Source organism: Cyclopterus lumpus, chromosome 23 (assembly GCF_009769545.1).
Source record: "Cyclopterus lumpus isolate fCycLum1 chromosome 23, fCycLum1.pri, whole genome shotgun sequence".
Lineage (NCBI taxonomy): Eukaryota > Metazoa > Chordata > Actinopteri > Perciformes > Cyclopteridae > Cyclopterus > Cyclopterus lumpus.
In genome coordinates, this window is record NC_046988.1 from 5,449,700 (window position 1) to 5,471,138 (window position 21,439).

At 43.6% G+C, this 21,439-nt stretch overlaps 1 protein-coding gene across 1 annotated transcript in view; it reads left to right on the forward strand.

The window, feature by feature from the left end:
* Positions 1–21,426, forward strand: part of LOC117725953 (proton myo-inositol cotransporter-like) — a 49,197-nt gene extending 27,771 nt beyond the window's left edge. The window contains exons 4-10 of the mRNA XM_034525863.1: positions 2,420–2,528; positions 15,168–15,331; positions 15,432–15,552; positions 17,574–17,699; positions 17,783–17,901; positions 18,074–18,226; positions 19,138–21,426. Of these exons, the coding sequence (XP_034381754.1) occupies positions 2,420–2,528; positions 15,168–15,331; positions 15,432–15,552; positions 17,574–17,699; positions 17,783–17,901; positions 18,074–18,226; positions 19,138–19,364 (1,019 nt within the window). The 3' untranslated portion in view covers positions 19,365–21,426. The remainder of the gene's footprint in view (positions 1–2,419; positions 2,529–15,167; positions 15,332–15,431; positions 15,553–17,573; positions 17,700–17,782; positions 17,902–18,073; positions 18,227–19,137) is intronic.
* Positions 21,427–21,439: the final 13 nt, after the last annotated feature.

The following is a 21,439-nucleotide window of genomic DNA, read 5'->3' on the forward strand; positions in this document are numbered from 1 at the left end:
GAGGGATCGACCAATAAAACTCCACCACGTTAGCGCCATGGAAATGGCTCAGCCCATAAACGCATCACTTCCTCTTCGCTGTCTGCGGTTAGAGCGATGCTTCACATTAAACAATGACTTTGAAAGCTGAAACGGAGACACACAGTAGCTTATTGACCAAGAAAACAAAGTACTTATCGTTTAAAAAAAAACAAGCTTCTATTAATTGCGTTTTTTAAAGCTATTTTTCTAAATATGTGTCAGCCAAGCAGGCTCAATCATACATCTAAACTCAGTGTTGATACACAAGAGACTTTTAATCTATGTATGGCAAGCATGTTACGACATTTCCCATAATTTACTTGGATAGTGTATTTTATTAGACGGCCCATGCTTGATAAATGCCCATATCTTTATAACTCCTGTCCCAAATTACAAAAAAAGTGAAGCCTTAATCTCAACCCCTGATGACATCTCTATGAAATCATTGGGTTTATATTGTCATCTTTAGAAACATTTTACACTTCTTATACGAGTGCCCTTTAAATCCTTGTAATCCACAAGCTAACCTAATTATCTATGAATAAAGATCAGTGCTCAGTTTAAGTACTGATGACAATATTGAATCTTATGTATATATATTCAACCCTATATGGCTGTATCTAACTTCAGCACCCTCCAACCACAGCCATCATGTGTTCACTGCAGCTACAACGGCACCGATGTATGAAGTTAGTGGATAGAAACACACAGTTAGCGTTCACAATGCTCTATTCTATTTGTATCGCTCTGTGATGCAACACACTCATACTACCTCAGCTATCTGTTGTTTATTTACTATAGAGACACTGGATAATATAATAAGCCTGCATCCATTCAAAGCTATTTTCAATCCATGCTAATTTTGCAATACTTTTCTGTGTGGTATCAGAGTTGGGGACCAGTCAATAAACACACTCTTGTATTTTTCTTGGAACAGATGGTATAATTACACATACATTTCCTTGAATTAGCCTAAACAGAAAGATGAAGCTGAGTCCATGTAGCAGATAAGGCAACAAACTCATAATGATTGCTAGCTTAACAACATAAACATAGAAGAAAATATGCAGAACCTGTTTATGTGGTACACATTTAATTCAGGTGTTAAATTGAGACTCAAGTTATGTATTAGGCAGCTTCAGAGGGTTCTTTGAAAGCTGCGTCTCTTTAAAATGGACAAGGAGTGGCTCCTGCAGGGGGAAATGTGGAGGGTTTGCTGAAAGTTAAAAGGCCTCTTTCAGCATTTCAGAATCATGGGGAATCAAAGATGATAACGTTTCTCTTGAGAAGTCGGCCGTGGAAAAGCAAAGCTGGAGTATGTTTGTGTGTCAGCAGGAGCTTCCTTTACAGACTCTGGTCTTCTTGCTGCTAAAGGAGATGTTCACTGGTCCAGAGTCCTCCCACACACAGCTGCTCCCAAATAATCAGCCTGTTTGTGTCTGTGTGTGTCATTTCATATGTGCAGGCTCATCAGCCTTATTTTATGATACGTTTGTGTGTGCAGTGTGTTTGCACAGTCACACAGTGGCCCCAACATCCTACCTGTGTCTTTCTTCCCTGTGTGTGTTCAGACTTGTTTGTCTGATCCCTCTTTATCCGACAGCTTTGTGCCTGTCCAGCCGCTCTCTCATCCCATTAAAACTTCTCCTCCTCGAGGACGGCTCTGTCTTTGTGTGCTGGAAATCACAGTTTGCGCTCCGTTGCTGAGCCAATTGGGGACTCAAATATTAGTATTTATCCCAAACTGAGATATCTACCATCTGAAAAATAGGAAAAAAAAGGCAGCTACGCTGATCTTCAAGAGGGACATTCCTTTTAAAACTTTTTCCAGCACCAGAGATCAGAGGTCAAAGTAACAGCGCAGCATCCCTGGAGCCAACAAAGCCTCTGTGAAGAAATATCAGGAGGGCAGATGGTTGTTGTCACGGAGGTGGGCAATTTGAAAAAAAAACAATCTGGATATTTTTGGTTTCCGCCTACGAGACCCTCTAAAGCTCACCAATCAACACGTCATATTGTATTTGTTTAATGCATACAAACAAAAAAGTGTCAAAGCAACACGTTAAGGTTTTATGAGCGCCTATGTGCTGGAATATTTCTTGGCAAGGAGTAGTATCCTCCTGGAGCCTTGTGTTAACCTATAAGCAGTTTCTGGTGGTAGCATAGGATTTAAAGTACAGACTTGAGAGTAGCAAAAAATATAAGCACATGTCTCAGACTCATAAATCAGAAACATCAATACCAACACTATGCTGTTCTTGTTAGCATCAGCGGTTTGGTTCTTGGTACGGTGGTTAGCTGGTGTTGGAGTGAACCTCTGTTTGGGCCTACGTGTCATTTTTGCAGACATGCTGTATTTCAAAATGAGCTTCTGCTGTGCCTTTGCTTGTGTTTGCAGAAGGCCCTGTGATTTGGAGGATGCTGACCTACGCCCCCACTCGGCGAGCCCTCCTGGTGGGCTGCGGTCTTCAGATGTTCCAGCAGCTTTCGGGAATCAACACGGTCATGTGAGTGAAACTATCCGCCGCAAATTTTACCAATTTCAACCCTTCTCAATTGTCTTACATTTAGTGATTTAGTTCACTTTGCTACATGAGGAGAAAACTAAAACATGGGGTCGCACCAGAGAAACCTCACCAAGACCAACAGATAAGGAAATCTGAGAATCTAGCTCAGGATGTTTAATAACTGAAGGGCGGAGACAGAACGCCTACCTGTGGCATAATGTGCTGAAGATCATGTTTAGGCATTTAATCTCATTTTGGAGAGCCATTGAAATGGAAATTATTGCTCAAACTACTTACCTGGAGGCACGGGTTGAGCTACTGATTAATCCTTTTCGCTTATAAACCCTGGCCAACTTCCAAATGGCATTTAGCCTGACTACACATGAAAATGCAAAGCAGTAGCATATGCAAGGGGTTGTTTCCGCTAAATCAAATTAAAAAATCAGTGACACTCAAAGTCATGCGATGTTCAGACAGAAAGCACCACTTGTCTGTAAATACGCATGCCACTCATCCCTTTTTAATGAGACCAGCAACACATTATATATTTTTTTACCTGTAATTGGTAGATGCAATGATTGTGGCCATGATAACTTTCTAGGGTTGTTGAATCTTGTTAACTGCTATGTAGTGTCATATTTAGCATCGGTTGCTCAAATCCACCAAACTGGGAGTTACTGGGAGGAGCTTTTTATGAAACATCAATTTAATGCTGATGGCTCGATATGACCTACACAAGTAAATGAGGCCATCAGCGAGATGACCGTCTGTTTCTATATAGATATTCATAATGCTTGTCAGAACCAGGACTGAGCAGGGCACACGGTCACCCTGCTGCAGTCAAATTAGAAGTTTTCTTAAAGGGACTCTGGTGCTCAGAAACACTAATGCTTTTGTCCACAGGGACCGCCAAAAACAACACAAAATGAAAGTTCCTCATTGTAGCTTTAAGCACTGATATTTTCCACCTGAACACCTAGTAACGGAAGCATAACCATCAAGAACATATCAAAACTTTGACAATCGTAATCTATTGAATCTTCTTCGATCATACTGGCGACTCTGTGCTTTTACTGGATCCTGCTGCATTTTGAAGAGGGAAGTTCAGATGGGGTTTCATCTCTCTGGCCCTCAGGGTTACCCAAAACAAGGATGATGCATGGCAGTGAATCCGTGTGTCTCCAGCCGTCTTGACAGATGTATTTGGATTAGCAGCACAGTATTAAAATCATAAAGCATTCTTTTCATCTTTCATAACGCACGACCGGTTGCATCACTGCGGAGGGGACGCACCACCCTTCCCCTTTTATTCTTTTTATCTTTCCATCTGAGGAGATTGTGTCATCTGTCTCTGTCTCCTCTCCCCTTCGAGATCAACTATATTACTCGCTCTGTAAACAATCTGTGGATAGTTGCTGTTGCTTAGCAACCGTCGGAGGTGAGAGCGATAGGATGAGTGCTGCCGTGTTTGTGTGCGAGTCCGCACGCACCTAAACGTGAGACTGTGGACTTTGGGGTCTGCGCATGTGCTTGAAGCGTGTGTGTGTGTGAGTGTGCGTGTGTGTGTGTGTTGAATGGATGTTTGCGTATGTGTGAAATTCAGCTGTGGTTAGCAGAGGTGACACACAACTCACATATCTCACATGTCTCAATAAATATGTTTCACTGAATGTCTGTCTCTCCTCCTGCATATTCATCTGCGTCTCCTGTTGCCAACAGTATGAACAGCACAGGGGACAAACTTAATCTGTCACAACTTTCCCTGTCCGCCTCTCTGTCTCTCCGACTGAAATGGTCTGCCTGCTGGTGTATCTGTGTGGCAGCAGTGACCCATTTTACACAACGCACCAATGCATCTTTGATCAAGATGGTAGAGATTGCGTGATGTTTGTCACCTGGCATTAAAATGTGTCTACAAATTGAAATCCGACTGCCCTTTTCATTTGCAAAAACACCCACTGTGGCTTCCTTTGGGGATAATTACATCCTTCAAAATTGCCACTAAAGACCTGATCCTGTTGACAATCAATTCTTGAGAATAAATGTCTTAGTTTGAGTTTTTTGTTTTGCACCATTTTCTGGTTGGACTGCAATGACTCGCAGTCTCAGAACACCTTTTGTACCTTTTATATAAATAACAGCGAGTGATTGCCTGCATTCATCAACACTTGTTTTTGAGGTTAAAAAGTGTGTTTTACGACGCCTTAGAGTCCATTGGTGTCTGGACGGCGGTTCATGCAATCGTACATTAAAGCAGACACACTGGCCGAAATTCTAATTTGGCCAGTGTGTCTGATAGAAGGTGAAGGTAAGGAGAGATTCCCTGATAATTACATGGGGTCCTCAAATTCAACGTAACATATAAGTATTATATTAACAAATATGACTAAAAATAGGTTTCCCACTAAGAAATATCATTGACATTAACTACCACTACCACTACGATTGAAAGCTCAAATAAAAAGAGTGAAATCACCTGTCACAGTGGAGGTGGTTTGTGCAGTGACTTTTCTCCAGGCTTTGTTTACTCAAGGGTTTAAGTCTTTCTGTTACGTCAGTCATCCAGGAAGTGTTCATTTTCACAAGTTACTGTTGTCTCTGCATTTGTGTGTTGTTCATTTTTGTCTCCAGCTGTATGAAATATATGGTACTCAAAGTTGTGCAATTCGGTCCTGCGATTCACAAGAAAACATATTTTTTTTAAAAACTCCCAGACAAAAGGTCATCACATCCCGGTTGCATTGCATGGAGCAAACAGCTGAGACCGGCCACGTACTCCTGAGGGAGCTTTGTAATCAACACAGGCTTCAACCAGCTGACAGACTCAGGACTCTAATAGGCAGGGTGCAGCTGTGGAGGTGAGCAGCAGGGCACAGCTGATAAAAGGGAGCACAGGTGTGCAGGACAGGGGACCTTTACACTACACACTTCTGTTAAGCATGTTCAGAGTGTTCTGTGGGGTGGGCCCTTACAAGTCTTAAAGATCTTACAACATGGTAGTCATTTCATGCCTTTGATCCATGTCTGCGCATGTATGCTTTTGTCATTATGGACAGCGCTCTGGCTTTTTTTCTCAGCATTGTCGCTAACCTTGTGTGCCTCTTCTCTGTGTATACTTTGCCAGCCCGTCTGTTTACCACCTGTCTTGTTGTCCCCGTGTGAAGCTGCCAGGCTAGCCCTGTTAGCCGGTGAGTTGTAAAGGAGCCCCGCTATCCCTTCCCCCCGGCTGCTTCTCTTGATTAAACCACTGGGCCGCCCCAGCTCAGGAAAAAGGGCGGTGAAAGTAAACTGGCAGACCTTCAACAACAAAAGAAATAACACAAATGTGTAATTCCAAACTAGCACGCACATATTGTCTGTCAGTCCGATCTATCCAGTTGGGAACCTTGACAGGAGCAGACAGATTTTTCTCTGCGTCAAATGTGCTCACACAAAGGGTGCATTTGAGTGCATATTCACACATTGTTCCTTTTGAAGTCTTGTGCGCGAAGTGAGTGAGCCCCCTCTGGTCGTCAGCAAGGGAATCTGAAGTTAGACTCAAACTGCCAACTCAACCCATAACACCGTGACCAACGAACAAACTATCGGATGCAGTTCGTTAGCCCACAGGTCTGCATTCTCAGACCGGACTCACTCGCTGCTCCCGAGAAAGGTATTTAGGTCTGAATCCCGGTCACCTGCAGATAACTGAGAGAACTCTCGATATGTCACCGTGATCTCACAGGAATTTGTTCAGTCCATTATTATTCAGATATCTCACTGTACCAAGCCACGGATGTTTGATGCGACCTGGATACAATGTTCCAACATGAGGCTCTGTTTACTAATTTCATGTTACAGGGAGGCAAAGTCAACGGCGAGAGACAAATATTAATTTGATTCTGTTACAATTGTGCCATGAATTACACATATGATGTTGGTCAATCCAAAAGACAATTTTGCAAGTCAAGAACGTCTCAGTTTGTCATAGTGTTGTCGTTTTGCACAACGTACGGCAGAAACATGGCGACTCGCTTTCTCAGCCAGGAGGACGAATGCAAGACGAGAAGAGTTTGTGTGAGTACTTCCTGGTACGAAACACTCAGCTTCAGAGAGAGTTATGGCGTCATGTATGCGACTTTTTGGCTGTGGCTGTGTCGTCTTTATAAGTATACAATGTGTGTGTATATATATATATATATATATATATATATACCTAGTATATGGTATATGTATGTGCTTAATGATGAAAAACCTGCAGGAACGGGTCGGCTAAGTAGCTTGTTTTTGTGACCACAGACATGAATGGAACAGAATATCATGACAGGTATGCAAGAGTCACACACACACACACACACACACACACACACACAGGTCAGCGGAAGCCTGTTAGACTGTTAGATGAGAGATTTATTTGTCAATAATACATCTCTCAGGAACTAGAGATGTGGCAGGCGGTGTGTCTGGTCTGGTTGTCTTTCTGCCAGCGTGAGTCGGTGTCCCTGAATGCCTCTCCACCTGACTGCCTGCCAACGGATGGATGGGTTTATGGATTACATGGATAAAAAAGATGGATGCATCCTGTGATGGCACTTCGTTCTCATCCATTTCTCTTCCAATCCCTCCACCTTTCCGACTCCGTTGTTCACTCCTAAATGTGGAATAATGTGGCACAGCAGTGGGTCAATTAGATAGCACCCCTCCCCATTAGCCACTGCATCATTTTGATTGAATTAGCCACATAATCTAGCATGTAAAGGTCACCGTGGGCTGGTGGGGGCCGCTGTGTGTTTGTTTGGATCTTTGTCAGGGCGGGTCAGCGAACTGTGTTGACAAAGCGGTGGGGTAAAGAGGGGAGAGAGGACGGAGAGGGGGGGGGAGAGACAGATTGGGTAGGACAGAGGAAAGAAGAAGAGGGCGGCGGGAGAGATGACATTGATGGTGATGAGGCGGAGGGAAGTGTGGAAGGGGATCAGGGCGGATGACAGGCAGAGGGAGGGTGAGATAGATGTATGTAGGAAGACAGAAAAAGGGACAAGGAAGAGTGAGATAAAACCCTGTGTTCTCTCAGTTTTTTTATTTTTTGCTGTTCTTTTGTTACATTCTGTAACAAGGCATCCTTTGAGAGAATGTATCCCCGTCATGTTAGAGTAATACATTATGAGGCTGCATGTAGCTGCAGTCAACTAGCTCTGCAGGAGATAGTCAGCGTATATATTCTGGTCATATATCTGTGGTCAGGATGATATTTTGTTTTACTTCCGTTGGAAATACCTTTTGTACTTCCTTCTTTTTTACAGGCCGCATCACGCATTGTAAAACAAGTAGTGCCTGGAACCACGCCCTGTTCCCATTTGCGTATTTTGATGCACATTTTGGATGCATCGCATTTAAAAAGGCAAAATAAATACTGTCATACTAGCTGACATGAAAGGACACTTAAAACTTGACCAGTTGGAACATTCCTGAAGGCATCGATCCATTGACCTCTTTTGTTAGATGGCCAAGGCGACTTGTTTTGTTTCTTCTTCTCTGTTTACTGGCTGATTACATCAGCGTAGTCTATAGCGCCAACTTCTGACCAAACTACGCTGTCGATTATTATTTTTTTTTATTAATGCTGCTACTGTCTGTTCATTCCACTCGTGACATGTTATTAATTACATTCTATAATTATATAATAAAAAAAGAATAGAAAAAAATCCCACAGATTCCTTGAGAAACCAGACATTGTGGTGTTTTATACTATGTATCTATTGCATGATAAATAAAGGTGACAATCTGAATAGGATATGATGAGTGCGAGTGGTTCGCAGTGGGCAGTTAGGTGTTTTGTCTTTGACACGGGCCAGTTGGCCCTCACAGATGGTCCCACAAATGTCATGTTGGAAATGTCACGAAACGCCAGATTTTACATGGTCACTCCGCTGGCAAGACTGCAAGTAGCTGGCGGAGCCCACTCGTGTGTGTGTGTGTGTGTGTGTGTGTGTGTGTGCTTCATAAGTAGCTCAATCATGCCAACCTCCTCCACTGTCTCCAATGGAGTCGTAGCGAGATCCTCCAGAATGAGAAATGTTCTAATTTCCTCCTCTAATCACATGCACACAGAAACACACGCCTCCCTTCAGCACAAACATCTCATTTGCTTAATAGCAAGATGTCATTTGTGAAGCGCGCTTGTTCTCTCGATGGCGCGGCAATCCCGCCATGCATACAGTGCACATTTTAGCAGAAGGCTCGTGCATCCCAGGGAGAAATCACAGCAAAGCGTCTGACGGGCCTCCGCTCATTTGGAGTTGTTTTATATCCTCGCCCACACAGGTGTTTCCACTTGTGCGTCCTGATTAGACATCTTCTCGGGACTCGGGCGTGCACACGCGCTCCCACAGCCCTCTGTTAGTTCTGTTAGTTTGGTTGAGCGACTCACACCTTTTGGTCATCGTTTTCCCGGAGACATTTTGACCTGTAGGAAAAGCACAGGTGTAAATAATCCAATCGTTGGCGGCTGGATTCCATTTAGCACGCGTCGCTTTCGGGGGCCCCGTCATCCTGCCCGCTTGCTCACTGTCACTCTCACCGGGGGGGGGCGGAGACATAGCCCTCGTTAGTGTTATCAGTCACACCTGTGCCTCTCCTATGAAGACAGTCCAAATGTGTGCTGTGAACAGAAAGAGAAAAAGGCCCGTTGCCTCTGCCTAACTTCAGCCTGAGCAGAGGTGCAATCAGTGGGGATATTGAAAAACAGCTGTGTCCGTGTGCAAGGCCTTTGAATAGATTAAATGGTGGAGATGTGAAAAGACAATGCAGGCCAGTAAATATTTTTACTTGCCAGTTTTAAGATAGCTAAATAAGGGAGTTTTAAACCACGTGCTAACGTGCTGCGTACTACTTTCTCAATCAGTGTGCATTGCATACTGACGACTAAACTGACGGCCATGTTTGCCATTACCAGTGACTGATCATGGCGTCACCGCTGAATGAGAACTGTTGTACGTGCATTCTTTTATAGGCAAATGAATATCATTCACTATTTACATTACAATTTTTCATTTATGTTAGATCCCACGTTTTCTTCCTCTTAACTGGACCGGAACATTCACGCAATCTTTCGAAAGTCATTTTTATCCATCAGGTTAATTCATGTAAGAATTTGTAAGAAATGCAATGCATTCTGGGGCTGTCCAGTAAGCTCCTGTCTCGTGCTCACAAAGTCGTGCTAATGTGGTATGCATCGGGCCGTTTCTTGGCTACAGTTGAATCGTACTACATACTACATTTTACGTCATACCATGCGATTTCATACCGAGATTACATTTAAATTTAGCTTAATTTACATGCAAACATTTTTTCTGTTTTACATGCTTACGTGATCGCACTCTAACGGGTGCAAAGAAGCAATCGGAGTACACAAACACAGTCCTGAGAAAATATTTATTCTAGGAACAATGAATAAAAACACTTGTGTGGATGAACCATAGATGTGTGTTTTTAATCTGCAATGGTGATAGACAGGTGGCAGACCGATTGTGTAGTTTTGAATCAGAACATCCAATCTGCAGTGTACTTATTTGGGCTAATTGTTTTTTTTGTTCTAAGGCATCAATGTGATGCAGCTCCCGTGTTTATATCCATAAAATAGGCCAGTTCCCATGAGAATCTGTCTGTCTGTCTCTCCAGATGCATCTTTTCCTGTCTGTCCATTTGTTCTTGTTTTCACACCCACATCCCTCCTTCTCTATATTCTCCAACCATTCCTTCTTCCTCTCACCTTTCCATCCTTTTCTCACTCACTTCCTGCTCGCTTTCCCTCCTCCCCCCCTTGCCTCCTTCTGTTTCTCCTCTCTCACACCTCGTCACTTAGTCTCTTACTCAGTGAGTCGGTCACACTCGTTCGTTCATTCGCACCCACACACTCACTGCTTGCCCACTAACACACACTTACACTTACACTTACACTTGTTTGCTCGCTCAATCTCCCGCTCGCTCTCTTTGTCACCTTACTGTGGAGCCTTCCCTCTAAATCTATACTATTAAGTTTCATAATGAGATCAGCGCTCCGTCAATAGGTGGCACTCTGTTCGAGCGTCTTCCGGACGAGGGAAACTCACTCTCCCACACACACGCACAGGTTTTGTCATCATCAACGTCTCCAGCAGCGTCATGACCTCCTCTGCCAATCGGGTAGCTCCTTTTTGTTTTCTTTGGAATGAAAAGAAAGGTTTTTATTTATTTCAAGTACCGTATCAGTCGTTTTGCAGGTTTTTTCACATGAATGACAAATAATGCAGCGTGGCCTTTTATTACAGACTCATTGTTTTCCTTCCAGGTTTGATTACCTGGCGACAGAGCAATAGTACTGAAACAAAAGCGCTCCCTAAAGGGCCATTCCAAAAATAACTGATATGAGCTTCGTCTGGTCTGCTATCCCTAAAGGTGTAGTTACATTTAAGCAACTGAACCAGAGGTTCGACTTTTTGCAGACAAATCTCGCCACAAACCCACTTTCTCATAGCTCTTCAAAGTTCTCCATTTTTCCCTGTCCGCATGGCAAAGTTAGTTTCCATTGCACTTTGTCGCATTTGACTTTTACTGATACACCAACTTTGCCACCTGGAACTTTTTGTGCATTATTCCTTTTTGTTTTTCAAATTTTTGCTATTTCCATGCATGTGTTTTATTGTGCATAAAAAACAGGTGAATGGAGACGCACTTGTTTTTTGTCGCATTCTTGTTATATAACAACATTGTAGTAACAACATTGTGGAATGAGAGTTCAAGCTTTAAACTTTTCTCTTTGTTTCCAATTTGCTACCAATGGTTGTGCAGCCACATCCAATGGTAGCCACTACTCAACCTGCAAGTATGCATTATGCCAACTCTCAAATTCACTGTTTCTTTCTCACTGCTTGCCATAATGGCAGGAGTTGAAACCGCAGCAGAAGCCAAACATTTTCACATTGCTCTAGAATGAACTGAAAACAGTCCCTGTCTGAAAGGTGGCAAAGCAGACTCGAAAATTGCAATTACTTTGCAAATGATTTGCAGAAACAACAAAACAAAAATGTGGGCCCTTTAGGACCACATGCTGTGAACTCTCAAGAGTCAGCAGCCTCCAAGAGGATCCTGCAGTGTGTCAGTAAATGTCAACCGTGAGTCAGCGGCGGCCTCTCATCACCACCCATGTGAAATGGGCTAAGAACTGCGGAGAGGGATCAAATGCAAAAAGGGAGAAGGAGTCGAGTGGAAAAATGGCTATTATCTACTTAAATTAGCTCATTGGGAAACGGCAATCATGCCTGTAGTCAGTGGAAGTGGACAGTAGACACTGGCCGAAAGAAATTGAGTGACTGCGATATATTTGCCGGAGTCTTGTTTCCGGGGTTGGATTTATTCCACTTTGATGGGTGTGAATTATTACCTGACAAGTTGTTGACATGCAATTACAAGAACTAAACACATAAACGTACCCGTGAAATGTGTATCCTCTCTTTCCCGCTGCGTCTGTCTTTCTCCTCGGTTGACGTCCGCGCCGTCACTCTCCATCAATGCGCCGAAATGAGAGGTTTTGGAATGGAAGCATGACACAAGTGTGGATCCATGTTTCCATTTTCAGAACGGGGTCAGGGCCAGATCACACCTTCCCGTGTTTGCCTACCACCAACAGGGGTCTTATGTAAAGGACGGTGGCTTGTGGGAGAGGAAAAGGCCGTGCGTGCGTGCGTGAGAGAAAAAACTCCCCTCAACCTCCCCTGTTGTATGCTTCCTATCTATACGGAGGAAGATGACGACTCAATGGAGGTCAAACTAACACAGCTTCGAAACGACCTGATAATCATCGCAGCGCACTGTAGTTTGGTCTTTGAGCCTGTTGTCATCGGCTGTGTGTAGTAGGTGTTCTTCTCAAGTTGGTGACGTAGCTACTAGGCCGCTCGCAGGGCTTGTTGGTGGCTAGCGAGCTAACTGCTAACTAGCTAGCCAGTCTATTTTCTCTCTCCTGTTTGGCATTTTGTTGACCGTTTCACACCATTACCTCCCATACGAAGTCGGGGGCCGGCTATCGAGTTTAGTAACGGTCAGTTAGCAAAATCCTATTTAATCCATCGATTCCGGTCTCATTACCCTCCCCACACCATTGGTGAAGAACTGTTTTTACTTTTTTACAGCTACCTCTATTTTGGACTCTACGTCCCCTAACTGGTCGATACTGATTCTATTGGAGTGGATTTATTCCGCAACAATATCCGCTGTTTCAAGTCCTGGTGTGACAAGGCCCTACAGTGCATTTGACTCTCGGATATTTATTCCAACTAAATAAGGCATCATCTGATCTCACTAACTAACTATTTAATATGCTTAAACGGGTAGAAGATTTTCCGGTGAAATCAACTATTTTTTATGATACCGATCGAGATCTTGATGGATTTAGTGTTGGGTAATTTCCTCAATATTATGGGTCTTCAGTTTAACCTCAAAGTTGATGCATAATTGTCAAAATCTTTTTTCATTTTCTTCCACTCAGTGCAGTTTATGAAATCACTGCAGGCTCCCAGAGGTCCGGGTAATTGGACCAAATCCAGTCCTAACTCACCTCTGACCCCCCTCAGACACTCTCTTATTAAAGCCAGTTTCCATTGTGAACTCAACTGTTACTGTTTAATAACCTTACATTTTCTCCCCCTCTTAGTAGTTATGAATTCATTTAGTTTTTATTCTTTTATTGAGAAAGTCTGCTCCGTGTCTTAGAAGATAAAAAATGAAGACTAAGAATATATATATATATATATATATATATATATATATTGACGTTATATCAGACAACCTCATAGGTCCTGTTTGACTTTTTCTTGTCACTTCGGGAGTCGCGGGTGTTGAGAGGTGTCACTTTCTATCAAGGGTGACAGTTTAAACCTGTCCCATTTAGGCTTGCAGCTCTGTAAAAAACAAACAAACATAAAGATCAAGAATAGTATAAATATCATACCCCCAAAAAAATATGTATTATGCAAAAGTAACATAAACTGACTTTGTCACTTCAATTAAAATGCGTTTCCAACATGAAAACACATTTCATTGTCAGTCAGATTTCATTCACAAATATATATATAAGTCATTAAAGTGCATATTTTCTAGCAGGAAAATACAAACAAAACTGACTCCCAGAAATGAACAATATGCCATCGTGAAGAATTTTAACAACATGCCAAAATAAATACTGAGCACTTATAGCACAATGCTCTGTGTGTGTACCCATTAAAATGATGCTTTCTCGCCTGGGGGAGAATTTCCATGAGACTACTGAGCAGCAGCGCTTCTTTATGCATTGATCTCTCGTACCAAAATATCTGCTTGCCTCCAACAATTTCTCCCTGGGCAATGTGAGATGACGAGCAACGAAAACAAAACAAAGAAATTCGCCAAGCTCGTAAGCAAACCTGATGCTCTCCGCAGATCTGCGAGGAATCGGGACATGCAGAAATGACACTGCAGAAATCTGTTTCCAAGGCCGTCGTCTTCTGTCCGGCTAACAGCAGATTCACTCGCTTGTTGCTAGAAAAACCACTTAACACTTTTTCTCCGGAGGACTCAGAGTGTAGGGGGGGGGGGGGATATACACAGTTATTAGGAATTAGTCAGGCACTAGTCAGGCACCCCTTGAGTGTCCTTTTGGGGACTTTTAAAGTGATATTTAAGATGCTTTTAACACAAGACGTTCTTGGCGCAGTGGTCAGAAAAATTAGTTGTTTTTGTAGGCTTTTAACATAATGTGTGTGTGTATTTGTGTGCGTGTGTGTGTCTGTGCTGTAATCAGCAAGATACAGGGCTGGAGATGGAACACAGCAGGCCGCACTGCTGAGAACCGAAATAGTGCTTTTACTCCCGCTGCTGCTCCAAAATCAACTAATTTCATGTGTGTGTGTGTGTGTGTGTGTGTGTGTGTGTGTGTGTGTGTGTGTGTGTGTGTGTGTGTTCCGTAATTTTGTATAACCTCGAACAAAGTCCTGTAGGGATGCGTCTGTGCAGCCATCATGTTTTTGCGCCTCTATCGTTGTTACACAATATCATAATTGAAGTTGGAAATGGCCGCCATGCAGCTGTTGACCGCAGTCTGGTTTTGAGCCTTGTTGATGATGATTGGAGGTAATCTGCCTACGTGGAGCAACATGGTGCCAGAGTTGCAACTATAATTATTCTGTATGAGACCAGGGGAGTGTGTGTGTGTTTTGGGGGTGTAAGAGCCATTGAAAGTGACTGGTGAGAGACTATTTATAGCTGATCCTAACTGTTTCTACATGAGTGGCTGGTGCTCCAGCAGAGAGGCTGTGATTGGTGGATGAGTGTTTGGCTCTCAAGATTCTGGTTGGTTTCTTGCCTCCACTAATGATGTTGTATGTTTATTTTTCAGAATATCGCTTTGAGACCTGTGTATTATTACCGCAAACATATTGATGTAATCCAAATGAATACGGAAGAAGTGATACTGGTTCATCACCTTAAGAAAACATTGTAAACATGAGTTTATGATCTCAAATGCCAAGTTGTAATAAACCAGAATGATCTTTTTTATTTTGCTCGTCTTTGGCTGTTTATCTGGTATATTAGAATGGACAAATCCTTCTTTTAACCCACTCGTTCATTTCCTTCTGTCTCTGTGTCCCACAGGTACTACAGCGCCACCATCCTGCAGATGTCCGGGGTGCGGGACGATAGGCTCGCGATCTGGCTGGCCGGACTCGCCACCCTCACCAACTTCCTGTTCACCCTGCTGGGCGTGTGGCTGGTGGAGCGAGTGGGCCGCAGGAAGCTCACCTTGGGCAGCATCATAGGTCAGTCCTTCAGTCCTTCAGTCCTTCCACATCTGGTCGTGACATCCCAGGACCCCGGCGGTCATTTCTTGCATCTTATGTGTTGTGATTCTTTGGACAGGGACATGTTTGAGCTTGAGTCTGCTGGCCATCGGCTTCCTGATGACTGCCCAGCACAGTCCTCCTGTCACCTTCCACCCATCAAACCCATCTATGGCCAACTCTACCTGCTCCAAATACCAGTAAGTACATATAGTAGAGGTCAGTTTGGTTTCAAGTAGCATTCATTTAGCTTCCGCTGCAGCTGGCTATGAAACAATGAACATCTCCCTTAACTATAGTTACAATTTTAAATATAAATCAACTCATTACTTGAAATGACTCCCATTGCTAATTTCCCTCCCAAATAGCAATTGGCTGTTTTATTCCCGTCTCTGTCAGCTCTTCTCTGGGGTTTGTCATCATGTCCCATTGTGCACAGGTAGAGGAGAAAGAGAGCGATGCCAAGACCTCCATTCACCTCAGAGCAAAGCCGGCTCTTTGCAAAAGCACTCAACACTTTGCCGTGTCAGAATATCAAACTCAGTGGTTGATTAAAAAAAATGTTTCCCCGCATACATTGATACCGATGCCGAGGTGACGATGAATGCCAGCACATACGTAGATGCAGGTCGGACTCGTGCCATTCCACTACCAGGAAGATCATATATTATTTAAGACAACATTAACTCCGTGTTTCCTCTTACCTGATTCATTAACAACAGGATAAAACAATGGGTTGCCACGGCGGCGGTACTGCAAAGATGCCGAGTTAAACGCTGTCCCTGTCTTCATGCCTTAATAATCCTCCGAACCTCCGGGACTCAGTCAGCCACGATTCACTTCATTGTCGCCCACAAAGGGCAAACGCACACTCTCGGGCCGAGGCCGTGTGCTTTCCGTGCGAGCCTGGAGATCAGATGCCTTTGTGTCCCAATTTACTCTCACTTTCACCAGACGAGGCTCATGTGCGGCGGCGGCGGCGCTCTTTCATCATAACAACAAGCAGAGCCTAATGGACTCGCTGTCCAGCGCCCACGCATCACGGCGCACGCAAACACTGAGCTAATTCGAAGGGATGAGTGCTTTTACCGCACTGTAGTGGCTTCATTGAGTTCACTTTACTCCGATGCGAGCCCACATATCCCCTCACTGACCACGGCACCAGAGCCACCGCAGGCCTCTCACACTCTTTGTGGGTGGGACGTCTCACCCACAAAGAGTGTGTTCTTCAGGGGCATCCAGCGGGGTTTGACTACTGGTCACGTTGCCTGGGGAATGACGCAAGTCTCTTGGATCCTTTTACCTTTTTAGATTTCATAATTGCCTGTTCAGGTGACAGATGCATACATGACGCCACTCTAGAAGACATGCGAGTTGATGAGCAGCATTTCCTTTTGTTGTATTGTATAGCCTGTATTAGTATAATTAGTGTCGTGGGGTTTAAACTTTCCAAAATCGTACAAAGCAAAGCGGCTAACGTTACCCTAAACTCTGATATCGTACTCAGATCTCCGAAGTTTAATCGATTTTATTCAAGTTTTGCACCCTTTTTTTAAAAGATTCAAAACTCCAGAACCTTGCAAACACATAATAACGCTGTTTATGATATTTATATAAAAAGTACAGAAAATACATTGTCAATGTCCCACCTTCCTCACTGTTCACCTCTGCCTCCCCTGCCGTACTAATACGTGGGCTTATTTTCATCTACTTGATCTCAGTGTGAAATCCGAGCAAGGTGCCCTGCAAAAAATAGACCTCTGAAACTAGACACACATTTCATGCACTTCCATCAAGATCACAACAACAACAACAACAACAACAACAACAACAACAAACCTGACGGAGCTGGGATTTGCCCTTTGTGAATAAAACGGCTATATAACTGACTATAAGCACAAGACACAGATAGAAGAGAGGGATAGAGATTTAATGACGGTTAATCCCACACCATTCGTATTGTACTCTTAATTTGGATCTATCACTTCCTGCATGCAGAGAACAGTCCTTACATTAATTTAATTTGGCTAATGAGGCATGTCTCAATTATGCCGCTTTCTGTTACAGCCCCCCCCCTCCGTCTTGTGAAGTAGAGGCGGACACGTGTATATATTTAGAGTTGGAGTGCAATGTACTTTTAAATATGCGTTTGTTCGAAGTGAAGGAGCGTGTGCCATTTGATCGTGTTCAGGGACATTGAAGCTCACGTGTCTGCTTGCAGGCTGTGCGAGCCGTGCATGCTGGACCCCGGATGTGGCTTCTGTTACCGCGAGAATGTCTCGGCGCTGCTCGCCTCCTCCTGCGTGCCGGTCGATAAGGCCTCCACCGAGCAAGCAGCATGGGGCAGGTGAGTCACAGGCCGGTGGTGGGAGAACATTTTACAGCGTTTTGGTCAAATATGAAGTCAATGAGTGTGCCTGCCTCTTCCAGATGCTCCAACACCAGCCTGATGAGAGATCAGACCTACTGGGCCTACAACTACTGCCCCACCTCCTACTCTTGGCTGGTTTTGCTGGGTCTGGTCCTCTACCTGGCTGCTTTCGCTCCAGGTACACCTGTCATTCGTGTGTCACTAAAATCAGCTTTCTGTTCACGTTGCTGTGTTCAATTTAAAATCAAATATTGAGCAGCGATATGCAGGTTGAGGGCGGACCTCCCTTCACCTCCCCGTGAATACCACTCTCGTTGACCGTGTCTCCATTCTCTCATGACCTCTCTCAGGGATGGGCCCAATGCCGTGGACCATCAACTCTGAGATCTACCCGCTGTGGGCGAGGAGCACGGGCAACGCCTGCGCAGCCGGAGTCAACTGGACCTTCAACATCCTGGTGTCGCTCACCTTCCTGCACCTGGCGCAGTACTTCACCTACTATGGTGAGTGTCTACTATGGCTGCACAGCTTTTGAACCAAGTGGAGCTTTTATTCTTTGTTTTTTGTGGAGAAAATATGAAATAGAAGTAGATAAAAGCATTTTTATAAATCCAATTTCAATTAGACTTAACACTCCTGTCAGGAACACTTACCACCAATGCTGTCAGTCCTCGCCCAACTCCAACCTCTCTGTCGGTCTTCTGCAACATGCACATCGTACATCCTCCCCATACGTCAAAACCAGCGGCTGATTGATAACCTGAAGTGTTTCCAACCTTTGCTTTATCCATACCTCCTCATCGGGGTGGCTCAACAGCAGGTTCCTCCTCAGACAGGAAGGAACTGACCTTTCGTGGCGCTGGCAATCGATCCATCAGGGATGGGCGCGGTTTCCTGAGATGCAGCGCGTTTATGATCGACCCGAGTTCTGGTTTATAAGAATCGTTCGCTGAGAACGAAAAAAACGGGGTGTAAAAAAAAACGAAATTGCATTCAGCATAGGACGCTTTGAAATATCATTCTGCTTTGACAAGGAGAAAACAGAAATCTCATTAAACCTCTGACACTGTGTCTCTCTACGTACTTGCATATCCATGCGTTTGTGTCTCTTTGTGGCGATGCCATTTTGACAGGAGATTGTTACTTTAAAGTTATCGTATGGTGACCGGGTACCTGAAAGTAATAATTCAAACTTGGTAAAACACGTTGATTTGTCAGCACACAAACACACACTTCCTTGGAGGTGTGTGGACAGTCAACATGCAACATCTCCTCCCCTCAGGATCAGCTGTCACCCCCAGTGTTTCTTTTTTCTCTTTTTTTGTCATCGATGAATGAAAACCAAAGTGTGTTGCTCGCCTTTGTGGGTGGCCGGCCTTTAGTAACGGTGTGTTCTTTGATCTCGCCTCCCCAGGAGCTTTCTTCCTCTACTCCAGCATGGCTTTGCTGGGTTTCTTCTTCATCTACGGCTGCCTGCCGGAGACTAAAGGCCGCCGCCTGGAGGAGATCGAAGCGCTGTTCCAAAACCAGCTCTGCTCCTGCGGCGCCTCCGATTCGGACGAGGGCCGTCAGGTGGAATACATCCGAGTCAAAGGTTCAAACTACCATCTATCGGACAACGACGCGTCTGACGTGGACTAAACCCTCGGTGATAACCTAAACATGCAGAGTGTAATGTAATGTTTTCTTATAATTTTTTATGTGTGAGCTGAGCAGCCACTGTTGGTTAGGAATCACAGTTTCGAGAGCGCGTTCACTTCCAATTCAGTCCAAGTGAGGACGAGCCAACATGTCGGCCTGTTCTCTGGAGTCAAACCTGCTTTAGTCGACCATGCACTCCAAATATCTAAATTACAACAGGCGTAAACCTTTTCCACACATCACAGACGGAGTGAAACACGACACAAGGAACACTCCTCTCTCGTGAAGTACCACCGACGACGATGTGCTTTTACAAAAAGAGGCTGCAGCTCGGTGTCAGTTGAGATGTTCCTGATATTTTGTACATCCGTTGACTAAATAGAAATTATGATTTACATACGATGTTGTACGTAGAGTATGAAAGGTGCAGCAGCACGTCAGAATATGTTTCCAGTGAACGTGGTCGTGAGCGCCCGGGGTTTGTGCATCCGCAAAGCTTTTGTTGCCACGACAGCAGTTGTGACACATTGTCGACCCATCGTACCATTATGCCTTTCTACATGAAACACGTCTCAGTTACATGTTGTTGAAGCTTGTAGCATAGCGCACTAGTGTCAGTCCCTCACCTGATGGCAGTCTTAGTTTGTGGTCTATTTTTATGAGAAGCAAATACCAGAGATGTACAGTATATTCTCCAAGTTTAGAAAACTGGTATTGTCAGTTGGTGCCTAAATCAATCTCTCTTCAATCTAGTAGCACTGAAAGGAATACAAGTTATCTGTCTATCGTTTATATTTATCTATTCAAATATTATTTTGCACCAAAGTATTGCTTCAGCATTGTCTCCGTTTGGTCTCTAACAGAATACCACGAAGAGGACCGCCTCACGTCCCTTTGTCACCAAGCCAAAACCTACACCATGACCCCAGGTTATAAACACAGACGGTGGTAGGCTGGTTTTATACATATCATATATATTTTACATGCTGGTGATACATAAGTATTCCTTTCATTCGTACACATAATAATATTAGTGCCCGTGTATTGTGAAGGCCTCTAAAGGCCGTTTTTCAGTCCAATTTCCTAACGTGGATGTATTACATCATGTGACGATCATTAGGTTTACATAGCTTTTTATTTATTTATTTATTTATTATTTGACATGTACATATTTCACCTGTGATGAATGTACTTTCTTTTTGTTCTACTATGATTTCATGTATTTTGTCTTCCTCCATAGCCTTATGTACAAATAGCAGAGCATATCATTCACGTGGTTCTCGTGTCAAACGTCGAGGACTTGGCTTTAGTGTAGTTTGCCATGTTGTTTTGTAAAATCCGTGTGAGGTTGCACCTTGTTAGTCACACACACACACACAGGGTTGTGTTGCAGCAACAAAAAAACTAGACTACGGAGTAACTTTGTGTATTAAAACACAACCCGTAAATAACAGGCTGCGCTGTTACTGTGTCATTTTTGACTCGTGGGTCATGAATTAATAAGTTATAATACCTTTTTTTAAATAAACTTTTCAAATAAGAAGTTGCTCATCAAACGCCGTGCAATGACATTTTCAGTGACCCGTCAAAGTTGTTGGAGAGAAGTAGCGGATTCGAAATGTGACGGTCTTGTTTTCATGTTGCATTTTCATTTGACCTACGATGAGCTGTCTTCAAACCACGCAAACTAGTTTTGTACTGAAAGTATTATTACAGGTCAAGAAAACACACACGGACGAATCTCCATCACACAGATTGTGTAATTATACTTGTGTTGACCAAAAATATTTAGCCTGATTGTTTCAGCTGTTGGCATCCAGATGTGTTGACAGGCCCTCCACCGCGGTGGGGGACATTCAATGTGTGCTTCTGGTGTAAAGGTCACACTTTCTTTTCTATGTGAACCAACTATGTGTGTTTCTACAGTTTACGGGGAACTACAAAAATACCAATAAAAAAAAAAAAGAGTGCTGTATAGTATATTTGATTATTGTTCGAGCTGTATATGTTTTGCTAGAGTTTATATTCTATATAAAATAAAGTGGATATCTACACTTGAATATGTATATGGAGAA